Source organism: Mesitornis unicolor, unplaced genomic scaffold (genome assembly GCF_000695765.1).
Source record: "Mesitornis unicolor isolate BGI_N332 unplaced genomic scaffold, ASM69576v1 scaffold26279, whole genome shotgun sequence".
Lineage (NCBI taxonomy): Eukaryota > Metazoa > Chordata > Aves > Mesitornithiformes > Mesitornithidae > Mesitornis > Mesitornis unicolor.
The window spans coordinates 18,140-36,352 of NW_010206943.1; the positions used below are offsets into that span (position 1 = coordinate 18,140).

At 36.2% G+C, this 18,213-nt stretch overlaps 1 protein-coding gene across 1 annotated transcript in view; it reads left to right on the forward strand.

Annotated features, from left to right (window-relative positions):
* The window catches only part of LOC104534203 (cytoplasmic polyadenylation element-binding protein 2-like), a gene marked incomplete at both ends in the record, with an annotated part of 45,144 nt that overhangs the window by 18,070 nt on the left and 8,861 nt on the right, over positions 1–18,213 (forward strand). The window contains 3 exons of the mRNA XM_010191970.1: positions 3,713–3,763; positions 13,905–14,075; positions 15,807–15,896. Of these exons, the coding sequence (XP_010190272.1) occupies positions 3,713–3,763; positions 13,905–14,075; positions 15,807–15,896 (312 nt within the window). The remainder of the gene's footprint in view (positions 1–3,712; positions 3,764–13,904; positions 14,076–15,806; positions 15,897–18,213) is intronic.

Sequence of the window (18,213 nt, forward strand, 5' to 3'; positions counted from 1 at the left end):
AGGGTTTGGATTAGCAAGACTTTTAACAGGCTTTAGTGGATAAACTAGCCCACTAAAATTTATTTGCAAACTTTTTATTTTTTCTGTCATTACAGAAGAATACTTTGTGAGAAATAAATACCAGGCAGTGCTGTTAACATTAATGACATTTAGATATGGAAGAGGAGACTAAATTTAATAGAACTTCAGTTGCATAAGAGATATCAAACATAGTTGCTTCTTCTTAGCAACACTATTTTGAATTTAGCCATGAGAATTATTAATTAGTGATAGCGTGATGAAGTTGCAAGTTTAGGGTTGCACAGAGAAAAATTCTATAACATGATATTTTATGATAGAGTACTGTAATATTAGGCATTATATTTGTTCCAGATAGCAGCACATTACTGGTTCTGGATGCTGTAGAACTAAGTTATGGAGACAGTTGGTGCAGCAAATACTTTCTGTTTCTCAGGAATGAAATACATCCATTATTTAAATAATATTCTCTAACTGATTTGTGATTGATTTTAAACTAGTAAAGCATCTTAATATATTATTAAAATTTCTTTTTAAAGCAGGCGGAGACCACTGGAACCGCTGCAGTATCTACTGAGCAGTGTATACGAGTCTAGATTACTGACATTGAAGTAGAATGGGATTAGACAGGATTTATGGTGAGGGCAGTTCTTAAAATGGTACTTTTTTTTAAATGCATCAAACAACATGCAGTGAAAATAGCTGAATAGGAAGAAATGTTATAGAATCGAAATAAATTGTTAGAAGGTGGTGCTCCAATACTCTGCATTTTATATACTGGTATTTTAAGTGAGGTTTAATATAGTATATGTCCAGTTAAGTAGAATAATCTGTTAAAAAATAGTGTAATGTCATCTCTGTGCAAGACTGATCTTGCACCAAGTTCCATGCATGAAGTGTTCTGAGTTGATGCATATCATGAAATTCAGGTGGACACCCTAGTAACACTGCATTTTGCTTCAACAGATTAATCTGAGGGATAAGGATTTAGGTTAACATAACTTAAAAAATAAGTATGTGAACATTTTTTTTAAGGTTGTAAGTCCAAGTACTAGGCAAGGCATAAACACAAGTATTAAGTTCACTGGAATGCAGTAATACAAAGTATGATTTCATTGAAATAACCTTGTAAATAAGACTTAAAAGAAGTATCAGTACAGCTGGACATGTACTGAATACTGTGCTACGCATTTTGCTCTCTAACTCTCAAATCATTCGTTATCTGAGCTGCAAATTCAGCTCCCTACCACATCAAGACTGGGTTTCTTCGTGCGATTCATAGTTTTTATGCTGCAGAAGTAGGCCCAGCTTCTTAGCATACCTTCTGCCCACTACTTCATGAGTGCTTTATTATTTCAACTTTTTCAGTTTGGTACCTAAGTTTATGGAGGGGGAAGCAAAAGAATGTTAAAACAGAGTTGTGAACCCAGAATTTACTTTGTTCTAAACCCATTCTCCTCTCCAGATGTTGATACTGATGGGCTTCTCTCCTGCTAGGCCTTAAATCTGACCTCTCTTCTGTAGTAATTTCATGAAAAAATGTATCTTTTGTCTCCTTTGCTGAATAGGAAAAGAAGATAACTGTATACAGACAGGGAGAAAGACTGTCACCACAGGCTCGAGGAGGTTCAGGATGAGATAGTTTCTCACAATTTCTATTGTTATTCCACATAGATAAAGCATTCTGATTTGCAAGAAACAGCTCATAATGTTGCAAGTATTTCTATAGCACCGTACATAAACATGATACGGACAGTAAATAATCCTGTAAAATCCTTGCTGTCAGGCAAATGACTGTTACCTTTATAGACCAAAGAACTGAGAAGTGAAGCAAAGTGTCTTGTTATACACCAGACTGAGCAAAACAGTGGCAGCTCCACATTCTGATTTAAGGACGCCTTGTTCCTAATTTTTTTCCTGTTCTACCACCATGCATTGCTACGAGGGCGGTTCCCATAACCATTAGTTAGAGAAGACAGCAGAGTCCTTTTGGGTGGTATTTGTCTGCCCTTTTCCAGGAGGCTGCCCTTGCTCTTCACCATTTTCTCCACACTTTCACATTCCAAATAAAATGGTTCCAACCAAATCTGCAGGTGTTCTGGTATCAGCCATTCTTGTAATAGTGAAGTCTGTGGGAAGAGAAATAGTATGTGGCGGTATAAAATTCTTTTTGCCATAATGCTTGTAAATGCTAAGGCTGAATAAAATATCCTAAATTATCTTAATCTTGCTATTTTGAAGTTTTGAGTTTAAGAGTTCATAATGTATAATTTTTTCTATAGTTTTTGGTATGCAATTATCATGCTGCTTTCCTAAATGGGAAAAGCAAAACTTAAACCCCACTACTTACAGATTTTTTTTTTATTTAATCCCAAAGGTGTCCCTTGGGACACGGAACTACTATTTCGAGAAATTTCCAGTCTCGCTGCTAATCAGATGGGTTTAACAACAGTAAGGGGGAGGGAGGGGGAGAACAGTGTGTGCTAGGAATTGTTAGACAACCTTAATATATCAATTGCTGATTTAGTTGTCTTTCTTTTTTCCTTTATTTTTCCCGTGTTTCTTTTTAGAAAGAATGAACCTTATTAGGGCTTGACAGTGTCTTTCTAATACATCTTGCAAGCCATCTGTATATCTATTCCCCTTTAAGCCAGTGTGAGTTCTAAACACCCATTGCTTCCAGACTGGGTTCTTCTTTATGCTTCCACAAACATTCTGCTTTCCTCCGAAAGATTTAGATGTTTAAATTACAGTATTTTTTATAAATGCTTATGGATTATAAGCAAGTATGTTTTAATAGCAAGATAGATGTAAATGTAGTTATTTGCACATTAAAGCACACTTCTCACAAACACAGCAGCTATTGTAAGTGTCTCTCTAGGTCAGTGCGCACTACTGGTATGTTTGCAGCTTCCTGTAAACAGAAAATGTCTCCTTTAATAAAAAGGAATTTGTACTGAACAGACACTTCAGCTGTGCGTTTTAAACCATTCATTTAAGTGTAGCACTCCACCAATGTGGCAAAATGCAATACTAGAAAAATTCTAATGTCAGGAAATGAGGTTTTAATGTAAATTTGTTCAATGTAAAATGTTGAAAATGTTATCTGTCATATTCTTTAATTTTGTTAATTCTGTAGATAAACCAGTACTCTATTTTTGTCAGACTTAGTGAAAAATATTGCATACAATGGTTATATGTTATACACCAAAATACAGTCATAAATTGGGTAATAAAATTCTAATACCTTCATTCCTATTAACATGATTTTTCTTAAATTGATTCAGTAGAGGAGCATTAAACTGTAGAAATGCCACTCTGTTAAGCAGCGTGCATAGTACAGTTATTCACAGTCACTATGAAAGAGAAGACTAAAGCAGTCAGCACTATTTCTGGGTGTCATGAAACAAAAAGTGGCTTTATCCTATTGGAGCTGATCCCAAAGCACATTGCAGATCTTATGACCAGAGAATTAAGGTTAAGAAGTCTGTTCTTGTCAGCTTTAACTTGGGTCAAGGGTATTGTTGGTTAATGTGCTTGGAGTTAAATATTAGCTCTTTATTTCCCTTAGGCAAACTGGAATATTGTTTATATTTAAATTCTAAGCAATGATTTTTCTTTTTTTTTCCTAACATAATAGCTAAAACCTCTGCATTTGTTTTGTTTTGTCCTTTGGTTTTTGTTTTCTTTTAAGGTCGCTTGAGTTATCCACATCCAGGGACTGACAATCTTCTGATGTTAAATGGTAAGTGCTAATCTTCTAACAGTTTCTAATTATCTCTGGCTTAGCTTAAATCTGACATGTTGGTATAAAATTATACTATTATATTCTGTTATTGAATTACTTGCCTCTGGTCTTCAACACTGATGGGACTGTTGCCATTTTTCAGAGTTGAATGGCAAGAGCTAATCTCGCAACAGCCTTTCATTATATCTAGCTTATTTGAAATCTGAAGTGCTCGTAGTGATGCTCTACTCTCCTTTGTTCTCAAGCAAACCAGTGGTACGTTCTTCACAGATCTGCTGGAAATCTGTTATACAGAAACAGGAATTAGAAAAATATGAAGGCTGGAAAGGCGTGTTTTTCTATCTTGTGTAAATAAAGGGCGAACTAGATACTTTCTATTACACTAATGTGAAATAACATTTTATTTTTATTTAATTTTTTGAACTGGCTGTGTCAAATATGTTTCTGACTGTGAAATCTGCTGAAGTTAGAGTTCATGTTCACGTTCCTCTCCCAGTAGGTCAAACTTCATGAACATCTGCTACTCAGTGAAGGCATGAACTTTAGCCTTTGTTCAAGGCTAAAGACGGAAGCAGAGCTTGGTAATCCATCTACGTCAATAATAAATCAGGGGGTTTGCACACAAATGTTTTCTACATTGGGAAAAATCAGAACTGTCATGCCATAGCTTCTCTAAATTAGAAAAAGTGGAAGCTGTTGTACACAAAGCAAGTACATTTCTGTCATTGACTTGATGGGTGTAAACGTTACCAGTAAAGACCTAAGAGTTAAAAAATACAGTCAGAATACTTATTTTAGGTTTGTGGTTCTGTGGAGCTCTTTTTTTAGTTGCCTCACCCTTCTGCACGGTCATTCACACTTGTGCAAATGGATATAAAATGTAAAAAATGCCTAATATCCCTTCTGTAACAGTGAGTAAATGTTTAAAATTTTAAGGAAATTCAGGTTTTTTATACCCAGTAAAGGAAAATATTGCACAATGGACATTTGAAGAATTAGGTCCTTTGGTATATAATAGTTCATTAAGATAATGGAGTATTTTGAAAAGTGAAAATAGCTACTAAACTATTGAAATAAAATTAGTGTTTAGCCCACACAGGCCATAATCCTGATTCCTGGTCAGAAATTGCATTAAATATCGGTGTCATTATCTGCTAATTTATAATGAGGTGTTAGATGGAAAGGTATTAAAAACTAAGCAATCTTATGAGCAACTGTGAAATATGTCAGTGCAGGCAGTATAAGAAATTAGTATGTTTTTAATGTATTTTAATAAGTAGAATAGCGAGCTTCTCTTTTTATAATTTTGCGTGCTAGAAGAGCACACGAGAAGCGTTGTTACTCTATGGAATATCTAAGAAAAAGGTTTTCACAGTTATCGTGGACATTGGAAAAGTGCATCTCAGTGGTACCAGCCTGTCCTGAAAACCTTAGCACAGAGCTAGAACATGCACTGAAGAATATCTTGTTTTGTTATTAATGCTGGTGAGGTTTCCACTGTAGTTTGGAAGTTAGCACTTAATGTGACTGCTGTCCACTTTAACAGCTGCAATATTATTTCCAACCTTCAATAGGTGAGATAAAAATAATAATTTCAGTATCTAAAAGACAGGTTTTGTGTCAAGCAACACCTGATTTTTAGGTGTGCCGTTTAGAATTTAATTCAAAGCCTTGGTTTAGCCACCAAAGCTCTCTACCATCTACCTGGAGAGCCCGACGTGCCTGTTGGGGCAGTCCAGTGCCATCACAAATGCAGTTCAGAGCCACCTCAGGCTGCAGTGGCTGAACTGCAGCTCCCCACAGCTGGGAACAGGAACACTGGGGACTGCTTTGGGAGGCTCCAGGTGCCCACACGCTGCCACAGCCTTTCTTCCTTAGCAGGAATTGGAGGGCTTCCTGCAAATGTATGCTAATGAGAATTAAAGTTCAAACACTTGCTGATAAAGTTGTAGGCTTCAGATTCCTTCTCTGCTTAAGTCAATTCAGGCTGACGTTTCCCTGTAGCCTGAAATTGGTGCCTTGGAGGAAGCAATAGGGAAGAGGAGAGTTGGCAATCCAGAGTTTCAGGTTTGTCCCTACAGTCACAGTAAGTGCCGTAGTTGCTACAAGGAGAAGCAGGAATGCCAGATTTTAAAGGATCCTGGGCCCATCTATAGGTGCACTAATACTTAACACTAGATTGTGACTCTCACTGGTTTTTGGTTGGCTTAATTTTAGTGGACTGGTATCTCTGGATCCCAGTAAGGTTCTGACGGGAGCCAGACTGAAATTCCTCAACCCTTTTAAGATTAAGCACTTCTAGATAAAACTTATTTTTAGCTTATTTTTCCTCTTCTTAAATGATAGAATTTTTTCCACCTCATTTAAAGTGTACTTACTGAACTGTACCTAATATTAATATTTACAATTTTCATTATTTAAATTAATGAAATGAACCAAAAGAAAGCTGATTTATCTATTCTAATAAATTATATATCCGATAATTATATATCTGTTTCAGTTCAAGCTGTAAAAAAAAGCAATGGGTTTTTAATAACAGTTATTTCTCAAAAGTCAAAAGAAGACACTTTGGAATGGTTTTCCCTGAGTACATCTTTAATTGTCAACTTTAGCTCAGAGTGAACCTTTCTGTAGCAAGTAATAATGCAAGAGTTTGATTTTTGGGGGTATAGGGTGTTTTTTCCCCATTATAGGGTTCTTCCCCTTTTATAGTTTCAGCGCATTGATCTTTTTTTTAATGGTGTTTGAAACATGTTTCACTATTTAGTTTAGCAGGGGAGTGTTAGACTTTCAATCTTAAAGATACTATAGCAGTTGTGCTTCTAAGAAAAGTGGTGTACTTCAAACAGAAGTTGCTAAACTTCCTATACAGGAATTGCTAAGTGAGTTTCTGTAGTTTTTTTAACTCTTTCATCCTTAAAATCTATAAAAATGTGGTGTCTAAAGAAACTAGTAAGAGTTTAGGCACCTAAATTGACTAGAATCAAGTGGGAATTAAGCACCTACCTCCTTTAGTCTACACTCTTGGGAAATTTTGCCGTAATTGTTTATGGATTTCTTTAAATGACAAATAAGTTTTAATGGAAAAGGTTTCATTACTTCCATGTTAACATTTTATCATTAAATCAGGAATACTAGGGAAAAATAGTATTTTATCTTACTTTCTATCATACATTTGGTAGTTATCTTTAAGTACAGAAAGCTTGCCTGGTAGTTTTTCCAGTTATACAACACAATATTTTTGATTCAGCTCAGTCGTTCGCTTATTTAAATATGTATGTGTTTGATCTCTGGTGTATATTTGAAATACATGTCTAAATAAAATAGAAATTATGCATTTACAATCTGTATGATAGCATTGTGCACATAATGTACAAAGTTAGAGTGTCTCGGTGCTAGACAAACATGCACAAAAGGTGTATTTACTTCTGTCTCTTGTGTTTCTTTCTCTGAGCTGATTGAAGTTGCAGAAAGGAGGGTATTAATTTTTTTGACAGGTTTAAGCCTTATTAGTATGCAACTGCAGGGATATAGAAACAGGAGATTTTAACTATAAGGGAATGTCTCTGTTGTATACACAGCACTCTTAATGTTGGAAGGTTCCAGGGTTGTTTGACTTAGTTTTTATTTGACATCATTATACTTCTTGCATGTGTTTCCTAATTTATATTTTCTAGAATAACAGTGTATCCCTTGCACTTTCTCACTCATTTGAAATATTTCAGAGGTTTTGACTAATTAAGATAACACAGCTTCATAAACAAAAAGATTAAAAAAATATTTCTGTATTACTTATTCTTTGAACAAATTCAGGAAGGAAGGAAGGAAGACATTTAATCTCTCATTTTCTGTTGTTGTAAATCACTTATTTACCTACAGTATCTGGCCTTACTCAAAAGGCTGTTTCCCCTGCAATTATTTACCTAAACATATGCACTAATTATGTAGATGCCTATATTATATATATAAAGCTATATATATATAGCTAAATCTATAATTAAATATATATAATGTATATATTTATACAGACCACATGCCCTGTAAGTACGTGTGCTCTGAAAGGTGTAAAACATTATGTACATTTTATTTTAAGAAATGAATAAATATTTCTGATTGAATATAGTATCTTCAGAAAGAATAGCAGTGCCTACTGATCGTCAGAGAATGGGAACACATTTTTCTAGATGCAAAATGGCAGAAAATCCCTGCCAAAGTAGTTTGCAATCTGAATGGGCAAGACAAATAAATATCAGGGAAAGGAGTTTGCTGTACAAATAAAGTAAATGTGACAACATCAAGTACAGTTATTTTCCCATTTTCTCTGATTCCATTGCTTTGATGACGCAAATACACAGATAACTTCAATATTTCATTATAATTTCCATGTATATAAAATACTGCAGCAACAACCCTTTTAAGTTGAATTGAATTGGAGGAGTGGTTAGCATTTTAATAACTCTTTTTGTATTCCCCTTAAAATTTTTAAATGCACGAAGAAAAATAGGGGTTTTATATGCATATCAGCTTGTCTTATGAAAATACAAGGAAATAGCTGACCTGGTTTGGTGGGCAGAAAGGAGCAGAGGTGACAGAGGAGAAGAAAAATTACTAAGGCTTGTGCCAAAAGATGCTTACTAATACACATTTGTAGATTATTCTTTGAGAGGGCACATGGCACTGCAGTCATTGCTATGGGTGTGATGCACGTGATTTTCCCTGGTCACTCTAGTTTTATCTGTGGAAAAAAAACAACCAGAAAGGGCATACGGGCGGGTTAACTGAGGGCTTAATGATGCTTCTGCTAATGCTGTGTGGGAGTCACTTTGGCCAGGAGTCAGGAAAGGTTGGTCCAGGCTGCAGCACTGACAGGAGCTGCATCTGACTTCAGAGGGAACAGAGTCTGAAGCTCAGCATTGGCCTCCCTGTGCAGCACCACTGGGAGAAATGGTCACATCGAAGAACACGTGGTGTTTTGTTGATTCTGTTTGCATGTGGAAGATCTGAATTTAGGTATTTCCACCTAGTTAGATATCCAAGTCTCTTTCGGAAAGTGGGCTTTTCTGTTTTGGCTTTCTAGTAGAAAGTTGGAGGATCTGGGAAGCTTTAAGCAAAAGACTGTTCTCATCAATAGTAATTATTTCAGGTGAAAGGAAATAGATTTGAAAGCGAGTTCAGTGCAAGTTGGATAGGAATATGGTGACTGTTGTGTAGAAAATCATCAGTTTTAAGGGAGAAAACACAAGGAGAGAGGTTTTCAGAATTCCATAGGCAATCCACTGAATTCCTAATAGGAAGGGATTAAGATAACATCACCAAAAAATTATACCTACTAAAGATTTTGAAAAATCCCATTCGATTGGGAGGTACTCAGGGTATAAGCATTTAATAATATGAGAACAGAACAGTGAATGACATTTACGAATCACTGAGTTTATGAGGCTATATTTCAATGTCCCAGATCCACAGCTGCTTTTTAGGAGAGATGTATGTATGCAGTCCTGGTAAAATAAAAATAATAATGCTGACACAGTAATCTTTGTTCATCAATGTTGCTATAACATTATGGTTTATAGTAATGTTTTCTATTATGGATAGTTAATTACAATGCTGTAATGATTAAAGTAATCTTTCTCAGATAAGTCTTTGAAACAGGAATTGAAAATACTTCGTGGAAATAGAACTATGAAATTACACACAGCGTGATAGTTTTTGTATTAGTAATCTGTCTAATTTTAGTTTCCGAGCCTTCAGGCAGAGAAGCAATCAGTATGGTCTTCTGAACTGTAGCTTTAAGCATGAACCCTTTAAGAATCTTGCAAAACTCCAAAGTTAGGAAAATCTTGGATTTACTTGCAATCTGTCAGAAATTGTTGCTTTGCCTTTGTGCAGTGTTTTTGATACAATGCTGTTTCTTCTGACTTGTGCCCTGATTTTGTTTACTACCACAAGGCCTCTTTTGTTTCAAACAAAACCTTGCGGTAAATTTTATGCTAGGTCTTTTCATGAAAAAGGAAGGTCACGGCTTACAGCGTTTGCATTGTCACTGCAAAGGACTGTACAAACTGTTCTGTGGACTGGGATGTTTCTGCGATTAATTTAACGCTTGCTACCTGCTTTTTAAAGTAGTATTTTCCTTTTTACGATTTCAGTACCCTGTATTTAGACACTTCTGTAAGATACTGATCACATTTGTGAGGATGAATTGCAAAGTTACCATAATTTATGCATCCATAATTAACATGAAGTTAAGAAGAAGTATGAAGATGCATTGAAATATTTTGAAGTATGTTTTTACAGCTGGTACTAATGTCAATTTAGTAATAAAATGCATTCTCATCTACAATTGTCAGTAGCAAGTACCAACACAGATTTTTACTTATCATTTACCCACATAGTTCTTTGTATCTTAAATATTTTAATATGTGGGCGTAATACAGTTATTTGACATTTTAAAATTTGTCCTTTGTTTGCATGCAGCGAGGAGTTATGGGCGAAGACGAGGTAATTCACTTCTGTTTGTTACAGTACAATTAATTCTGATTGAGCTGTTACTGATCATTATGATTAATTAATCCAGATTGCTGATTATAAACGCTTGTCTGCATGTTGCCTTAGTTTGGGGAAGATGGAGGGTGTGAGGATCTGGATTGTTGTGATCATTGATCTCTTTGTAGACTTTGAATTACAAATCCTTTAATCAGTTAAAACGCTGTAGTTCTATTCATAATTTAGTTCACGCTAATGGCTACTGCTTGCAGTCGTTGCCCCCTTTAGAAGCATAGACTTTGCTAGTTGTTGTTCTAACTCATCTTCTGCTTCTGTATAAATGACACTGTACATAGTAGAAACTGAAAGCCTTTCATAAGCTAAGCGGGAAATCTTAGGGACAACTCTTGGAAACACTACAAGCCAATGTATGCTCACTGGCCTCGGAAAAGCTATACTGTGAAACTGTATGAGGATGTGACCTGCGGTTGTTATAAAGGCTATGTCAAGTGTGCAGCAAAAGCATCAAGATTTTTGGTAGCTTCCAGTGTTGACAACATACGCACACGTTTGTGTGTCTCTTGATCTCTGCGTTGGTTGATAACAGATTGCTTGGTGGCCCTAACGTAGAGAGGGGTGATGGATGATCAGATCATGGTCAGCATATGCAACAGTGCAGTCATGTTTTGATGGTTCCTGGCAGAGTCTGCTTAATGCTTTTCACTGTCATAAAACAGAAAGAAACAAGTGTTTAAAAGGGCATATCCTTTTAATTCACAGTCATCAGGAGAAATGTGAAAGCCCAGCAAATTACCTTTTTGCCATTTTCATCCAAGAGACATTTAAAAGTGAAGAGGAGGGAGAAGAAAGTATCAGAAGTCATAAAGAACATTTTACCCTAAATGTGTTAATCCGTTGTCCTCTGTCATCATAGCTTTCTGGGGAGCTGCAGTGCTTTTGACAAACCTTTACTCACATTAAAGTAAAACTGATCTCTCCGATATCACTTCAGGACGTGTTCTGATAATTTAATTTGTACTGGGAAGACACCTTTAGATTCCCGTTGTTCTTAGATTTTAACATTGTTCTGTGGGTAAAAAATAAATTATGCTGAGGATTATTCTTTGATTATTCCCCCCCATATATTTATATATATTGTAAATCAGAAATGGAATTATCTAAGAAGTAGTTTTAGAGAAACACAAAAACATAATTTTCATGGTCCAGAGAGATACATTCCTTAAGTGTAAATTGTGTGCCGTCTTTTAAAACAAAAAATCTGAAAAAATCCACACTTAAATGCTTTTGTGGCAAAATTCTAATACCAACAAGTTTATTAAAATTGGCGTATTTTTAAGTCACTTAGGTTTCTTTTTTCCTGCAGTAGAGAGACTTGCAGAGGTAAAGAGCAAATCTAAAATAACCCAGCTAAATTAGTGATTTGAGGTTTAAGATGTTAAGAATAACTCTCATGTATTGGTGAAAATTCTTTAAATTTCCACTTTTGCAGTTTCCTGCAAGTTCCTCCAGTTTGAGTCTCATTTCTTCCTTTAGCCACTTTTTTCTTTCACTGTCACGATAATGAAAGCTCTATCTTCTCATCATTCGCACCGGTAATTCAGAAGTCCGTTTTTATATCTCCCTTTCTTGGTTGTGTTAACCACATCTTACTGCTGCTTCATGTACATCTTTAAGAACCGATAATTCTTATTAGTCTTCATAACTGAAACTCATACCCACCTTACTCACTGCTGCGATCTTCATAGTGTGATCTTGCTCCTCCTATGTCTAAATACATGGTTACAAACAGGATCTGCCTGGCTGTTTCTTCCAACTGGGTTAAATGTTGTTTTTCACCGTTGCTTCCTCCCTTTCCTGCCCCATGGAGCACACGCTACTTGCTCCCACTTTCAAAGGCCCTCTGCTGATCTGTTACCTAGCGGTTGAATGCATCCTTCTGATAGCAAGCAAGGGTGCCATCGCTTGCTCCCCGCTGTTCATACTCCCAAACACACACACCACCATTCCTTATGGAAAGGAGGAGCCTGCTGCAGCTTCCTGCATTTCCTGTACGTTTCTCTGGCAGATCCCTGCTGGGGACGTAAACGTGAAATGCCACCATAAAGATGCTGTAGTTGTTGTCTTTGTTTCTTAGCACAGTCCTGCAGTCCTCCTTTTATTTTGTGATCCTCATGACATTTTATTATGTTTAGTTGTTTTCTATCATCTTGTGTTTTCATTCAGTATTTTTCATATACTGTATTTTTATTATGGATTTAGATACCCAGTCGGGGTCATTAGACACTACCATGACATAAGTCATTGGTCGCCACACTTGCTGTCTGTTCTCCAGCCTTGCCTTGAAGCTCTTGATTCTCGGGTGGTTTTCTGGTGCTGCAGACTCAGCTGTCAGGGATCTGCTGCTGTGTATGGATTTGCAGTGGGTGAATCTGGAACAAATACACTATTTCAGATGAAAAATTAACTTACTTGCCAAAAATGTGCTACATTGTTTTTTTTGTTTTGTTTGCTTGCTTGTTTTTGGAAAGGAGTTGAATTAGTATTTATTTTTTAAAATCAGTGACACAGAAACAGGAAAAATTGCACATCAGAAGAAATGTGATATTTATTTTGCTTCACAAAAGTTATTTTTTGGGCTTTTTGCAATTTAAAGATTAACTTCTGAATTTGAAACGGTCATTATCTTTATGTTGCTAATCTAAAGCAGTGAAGGTTTGAATAAGCTAAGATGCATATCCTGGCCTTCCAAGTCTTTTTGTTTTAGAGTTCTCTAAAATTCGTAACTATGATATATGGGGGGAATAATTGGGACAGAATTACCATGTTTTCACTGCCCTCCCCCCACCACCTGTACGTGTTTTGAATACTTTGTGTTTGCAAAGCCATCCTGTAGACTTCTCAGATTTTAAACTTGCTTTTCAGGGTAACTATAATCTCACTGCAGATTGTTATACCTCAGGAATCACCTCAAGGCTTCCCTCCAAAATTATCATAAATTTGAGAGTGAAAAGGATAAATCAGCACTGTAACTCATTTTTAAGCTGTTACGTTTTGCACATTTATTAAAATGCTCTTTTGCTTTCTTCAGAATTAAATTTATTCTTACATTATCAGCATCAGATACCTTTAAAAGAGAAGAGAAAACACACGTTTGAAACTTCTTACTGTGTAGATGTGTTTTCCACTTCCCTCTGTTCAATTAAAGTGTAAGATTTTAGACATACAGTAGCCATTCGGATGATGGAAGTTGTCAATTTAACATGAAGCTAAACCAGAGGCAGACTAATGAAACTTATTAAAGTAGTCCTTAATATGAGCTCATCATAAATAAGACCCTTTATTCAAAAACAGATTACTGCTTTCCTCCTGAATGCAGCTGAGTAACTAAAATATAACACAGAATGAAGTGGTGTGCTTACAGTGATGTCAGCTTGCAATCTTGAATTTTCTTTTTGAGGTTTAATACATTTTTCACTTCTTAATTTTTCTTTAAACTAATGTGTACTTTTCTAATATTTTGGTATTTTTGTTTTTGCTTTCCAGACTGCTATTCCCCCATTCCCTAAAATTACATAACCATGCGCTGCCACGAAATTATTTTAATTTATATTTACTATCTTTTCTTTTTAAGGGCGATCTTCCCTCTTCCCAATAGATGATGGTTTGCTGGACGATGGTCACAGTGATCAAGTTGGAGTCTTGAATTCGCCCACCTGCTATTCAGCTCATCAGAATGGAGAACGAATTGAGCGGTTTTCCCGGAAAGTCTTTGTTGGAGGTCTTCCACCAGATATTGATGAAGGTGAGCTGCTGGACTACGTAGCACACTAATTTTGGAGGGAGAGAAAGAGGGATTTTGAAAAACCTAAATGAAACCTGGTCTAGTGGGATGCGTCCCTGCCTATGGCAGGGGGATTGGACTGGGTGATCTTTAAGGTCCCTTCCAACCCAAACCGTTCTGTGATTCTGTGACTCTGTGAAATCATCTACCCAGCAAAATAATGTTTGGTGTAAAAGGCTATGCCTATATATATATTTTCTTTTATTAGACTTGATGGATATGTAAAGCTTAATATAATTTGGTGCTATCCATCTCATTTGGTTTTAAGATAGTTCAGTTGTCTCTGTTTCTGCACTTGTGGATTGTAGAGTTGCATGTGATGTCTGGAATTTGTGCTCCTGCTTAGCTTGCAGTGCTATGGGGGTGCATATTCCTTTCAAATACATCTTAGCCCTTCGTGGTGTCCTCAATCTGTGCCTACTTTATCCTCTATTCATAGAAAACTGCTATTAGTAATTGAATTTCGGATTCTATTTTACTATTACCTGAAGATCTCAGAAGTGGTTTAGAAAGGTTAATATTATTCCTGTTCATAAATAGAGGAATCAGGCAGAGGCATGTCAAGTGGCAGAGCACTCTGTGATGCCTTGAACATTGAATGTACCACAGAGGCTTGGGTTGTTTTGTGATGCAGTTGGAATTGCTGTGTACAGTAGTGCTGATTTCAAGTAATCATGCTGTTTAATATTAGGTTTCTCCTGTGCAGATAAATGTAAATTACATGCTAGCTCTGTAATGTAAACAGAAGTCCTTTTACAAGGTTCATTGTAATCTTAGAGTAACTTGCAAACCAAATAAGCTGACTGTGGTTAATTAACTTTCAGACATCGAAAGACTACATTTTGGTTTCATCTTCAGTGTGGTGCTCTCCTGTACCAAGGGATTTATTTCAATACACTTAAACTTTTTTTGATGCACTTTAGTTTCTAATTCAAATGTGCACTCCTGCCTTTAATACAAAAACACATGGAAGTATCTTTTCATTCCTTCCTGCCCATCTATATGCTGCTGGCAGGATGCAGCTGAAAGAAATGGAGCATATTTGTGTTTGATGAGTTATTGCTCTTGTAGAGTTTAGGGTGGTTTAATTTTTTCCTCATGGTCAGGGTTCTCCTTACATTCAGTAACAGAAAGGAGTGGCTGGGATAGAAAGACGTCACAGTCATGCAAAAGGGGAATAGTAGATCTTGCAACAGGACTGTTCGTGGTTATGTTAAAAGCCACCTCTAAATAGGCAGTTTTAAGTTCCTGGGCCTGATCTGTGCATGGGATCTTCTGGAAACTGCTAGCCTGCTAGTTGTGGTGGTACTTCTTATAGGAGTATATACCTACAAAGCTCTGAACTGTATATCACTAAACAGTAAATTGTTTTGATTGCATTCAAAGCAGATCCTGAATTTAAGGAAGTACCACACCAGTCTCCACCACTCCCTTTAAGTGCCCATATGCTTCTGAAATGCTCCTGCTATTAAGCAATAAACATAAGCTTAAAATTACCAGAAATGTATTGTATAAACGTTAATGCTTTGAAAGATGCATCTATTTAAGTTTTTGTTCATGAATAGTGCAAATTTTGTTCCTTTTTTTCCCTGAAATGTCAACTTTTGCTAGAAACAGAGATCTTTGCTTGATAGTACTTTTTCATTGAATTATGTCATTTATTTTAATCACAACTGTTATTCCTGTTTTTAGATGAAATTACTGCTAGCTTCAGACGATTTGGGCCTCTGGTAGTAGACTGGCCTCACAAAGCAGAAAGCAAGTCTTACTTTCCACCAAAAGGTAAGAGAGTTGGAAGGTTTTGACCTGTCACAGAGTGCAAATCTTACTCTGGGAAACTGTCTCATCTTTTTCCACAGGCTATAATTTACAATCCCTGTGAACAGTTGATTCTGCAATTTCCATGCAGGTTCAGACGTTGTTCCTTTATATACCATGTCTAAAACCTGAGAGTGTTGTTTTAGTATTGTGCCTGGTTCAGTGCTGGACTCCTGAAGGATCTTCCATATTCTGGTTTCCCAGATACCAGATCAGTGTTATATAGTTGTATGTGTCATTAAACCTAAGTTCTCTATTTGCCTTTCTGTACAATTTCCAAAATTGGAATTTGGTCATATTTGTAAGACTGAATCTTAGATTAAAATTTTTGTAGGAAGTTACAGGCTGGATTCAGAATGATGCATTCCCGTATCTGATCAAGATAATCAATGTTATGTTTATTTCCGTTTCAGGAAATGAACTACCTGCTGAAGCAATAGATAACCTTTTTTTGATAAATGATTGAAAACTGATTTTTAACTATTTCTGGTATTGCTGTTAGACAAGATTTTTTTCTTTTTAGTATCAAAGTGTTGGAAAAGTCCTTCTGTGCATTAAGTAATTAAATTATATAGTGTGTATCTCTGTACATGTACAATCATGAACCAGTACATATAAAATAAATGCAAAAATCTGATCCAGATATGAAAGCAATGCAGAGATTATTCATTTTGTAGAGAATGCAGCAATTCATTCCTTCCCTGCAAGTGACAGGAGTTGGCATAATGCCTTTATAAACTGATTTTTCATTTATTTATCTGACCATCTATTCTGGGAAAAATAGAGTATTACCATCTCAGATAGTACTCTAAATAGAGTCAGAAGAGGAATTGAAAGTATTTGAATAGTATTTAGAAACAATACATGGAAATTCTAAGACGAAAAAAGAGACTTCGGGATTATTTGATTGTCAGCCTGATCCACAAAGCTACCGTCAAATTAAAGTTGATTATCCTAAGGAGTAAATTTCTCTTCATAAATTACCAAGAGAAATTCTTGATGAACTCTGAGGAAAGGGCATCTCATGGAGTCTGGGAAAGATGTAATATATTCTTACCTGAAAGGAATGTATTCTGGCCTTCATTTCCAAAGAGAGAGTCCTGTCTTAGCATCTGAACATCTTAAGGATATATTTCCAGACTTACTCATTTAATAAAGCTGTTTTTAATTTAAAAAGCTAATCTAATGAAACTGTTTTATATAGTCGGAATATTTATAATGACCACAGTAACAAAAATATAATCTGTTTTATAAGCAGAGTTTCTTAAAAGCAAAGACTACAGATAGAAAAACTTCAGTCTGTTGGTCTGATTAATTCAGGAAACACTTATGAACTGTTGATTTCCCATTATTAACTGATCCTTATTTGATCCTTATGTGAATTGTAATAGCACTTACTGTTCTTCAATCTTAAAATTTTATTCTGTTTTTCACTTTACCACATTATTCAATAATGTTTTGTAATGGAGCCTAACACATTTAAAATACAGTGTGGGTTTCTCTTTGTAGATAACTCTGGAAATATAGCTTACTATTAACTGTCGAATATTACTGTGTTTGTATCTGGTTTTTTTTCAGTGCAACAGATAACAGCACAATTATTTTGTAGAATAATTTCTTTAAAAATTGTCTTTTTTAAGTATTACTTGTGTGTGCAGGCAAGAAGTGTTTATACATATATTTAATAAGATGTCTGAAACTGCTAAAGATATGCTAAATACTAAGAAAGCTTTGAGATTGTTGGTAGGAGTTGGAAGTGAAGATCATCAGGCCTAATTCCCCCTGCCAAAGCAGGATCACACAGGAACGTTCGTCCAGGCAGGTTTTGAATGTCTCCAGAGAAGGAGACTCCACAACCTCTCTGGGCAGCCTGTTCCAGTGCTCTGTCACCCTCACAGTGAAAAAGTTTTTCTTCATGTTCACATGGATCCTCCCATGTTCCATCTTGCTCCCACTGCCCCTTGTCCTGTCATTGGACATCAGTGAGAAGAGCCTGGCTCCTTCCTCCTGACACTTGTCCTTTACAAATTTATAAACATGAATGAGGTCACCCCTCAGTCTCCTCCAGGCTCAACAGACCCAGCTCTCTCAGCCTTTCCTTATATGGGAGATGCTCCAGTCCCCTCATCATCTTTGTGGCTCTACAGTGGACTCTTTCAAGCAATTCCCTGTCCTTCTTGACCTGGGGAGCCCAGAACTGGACACAAGATTCCAGATGTGATCTCACCAGGGCAGAGTAGAGGGGGAGGAGAACCTCTCTCGACCTACTAACCACACTCTT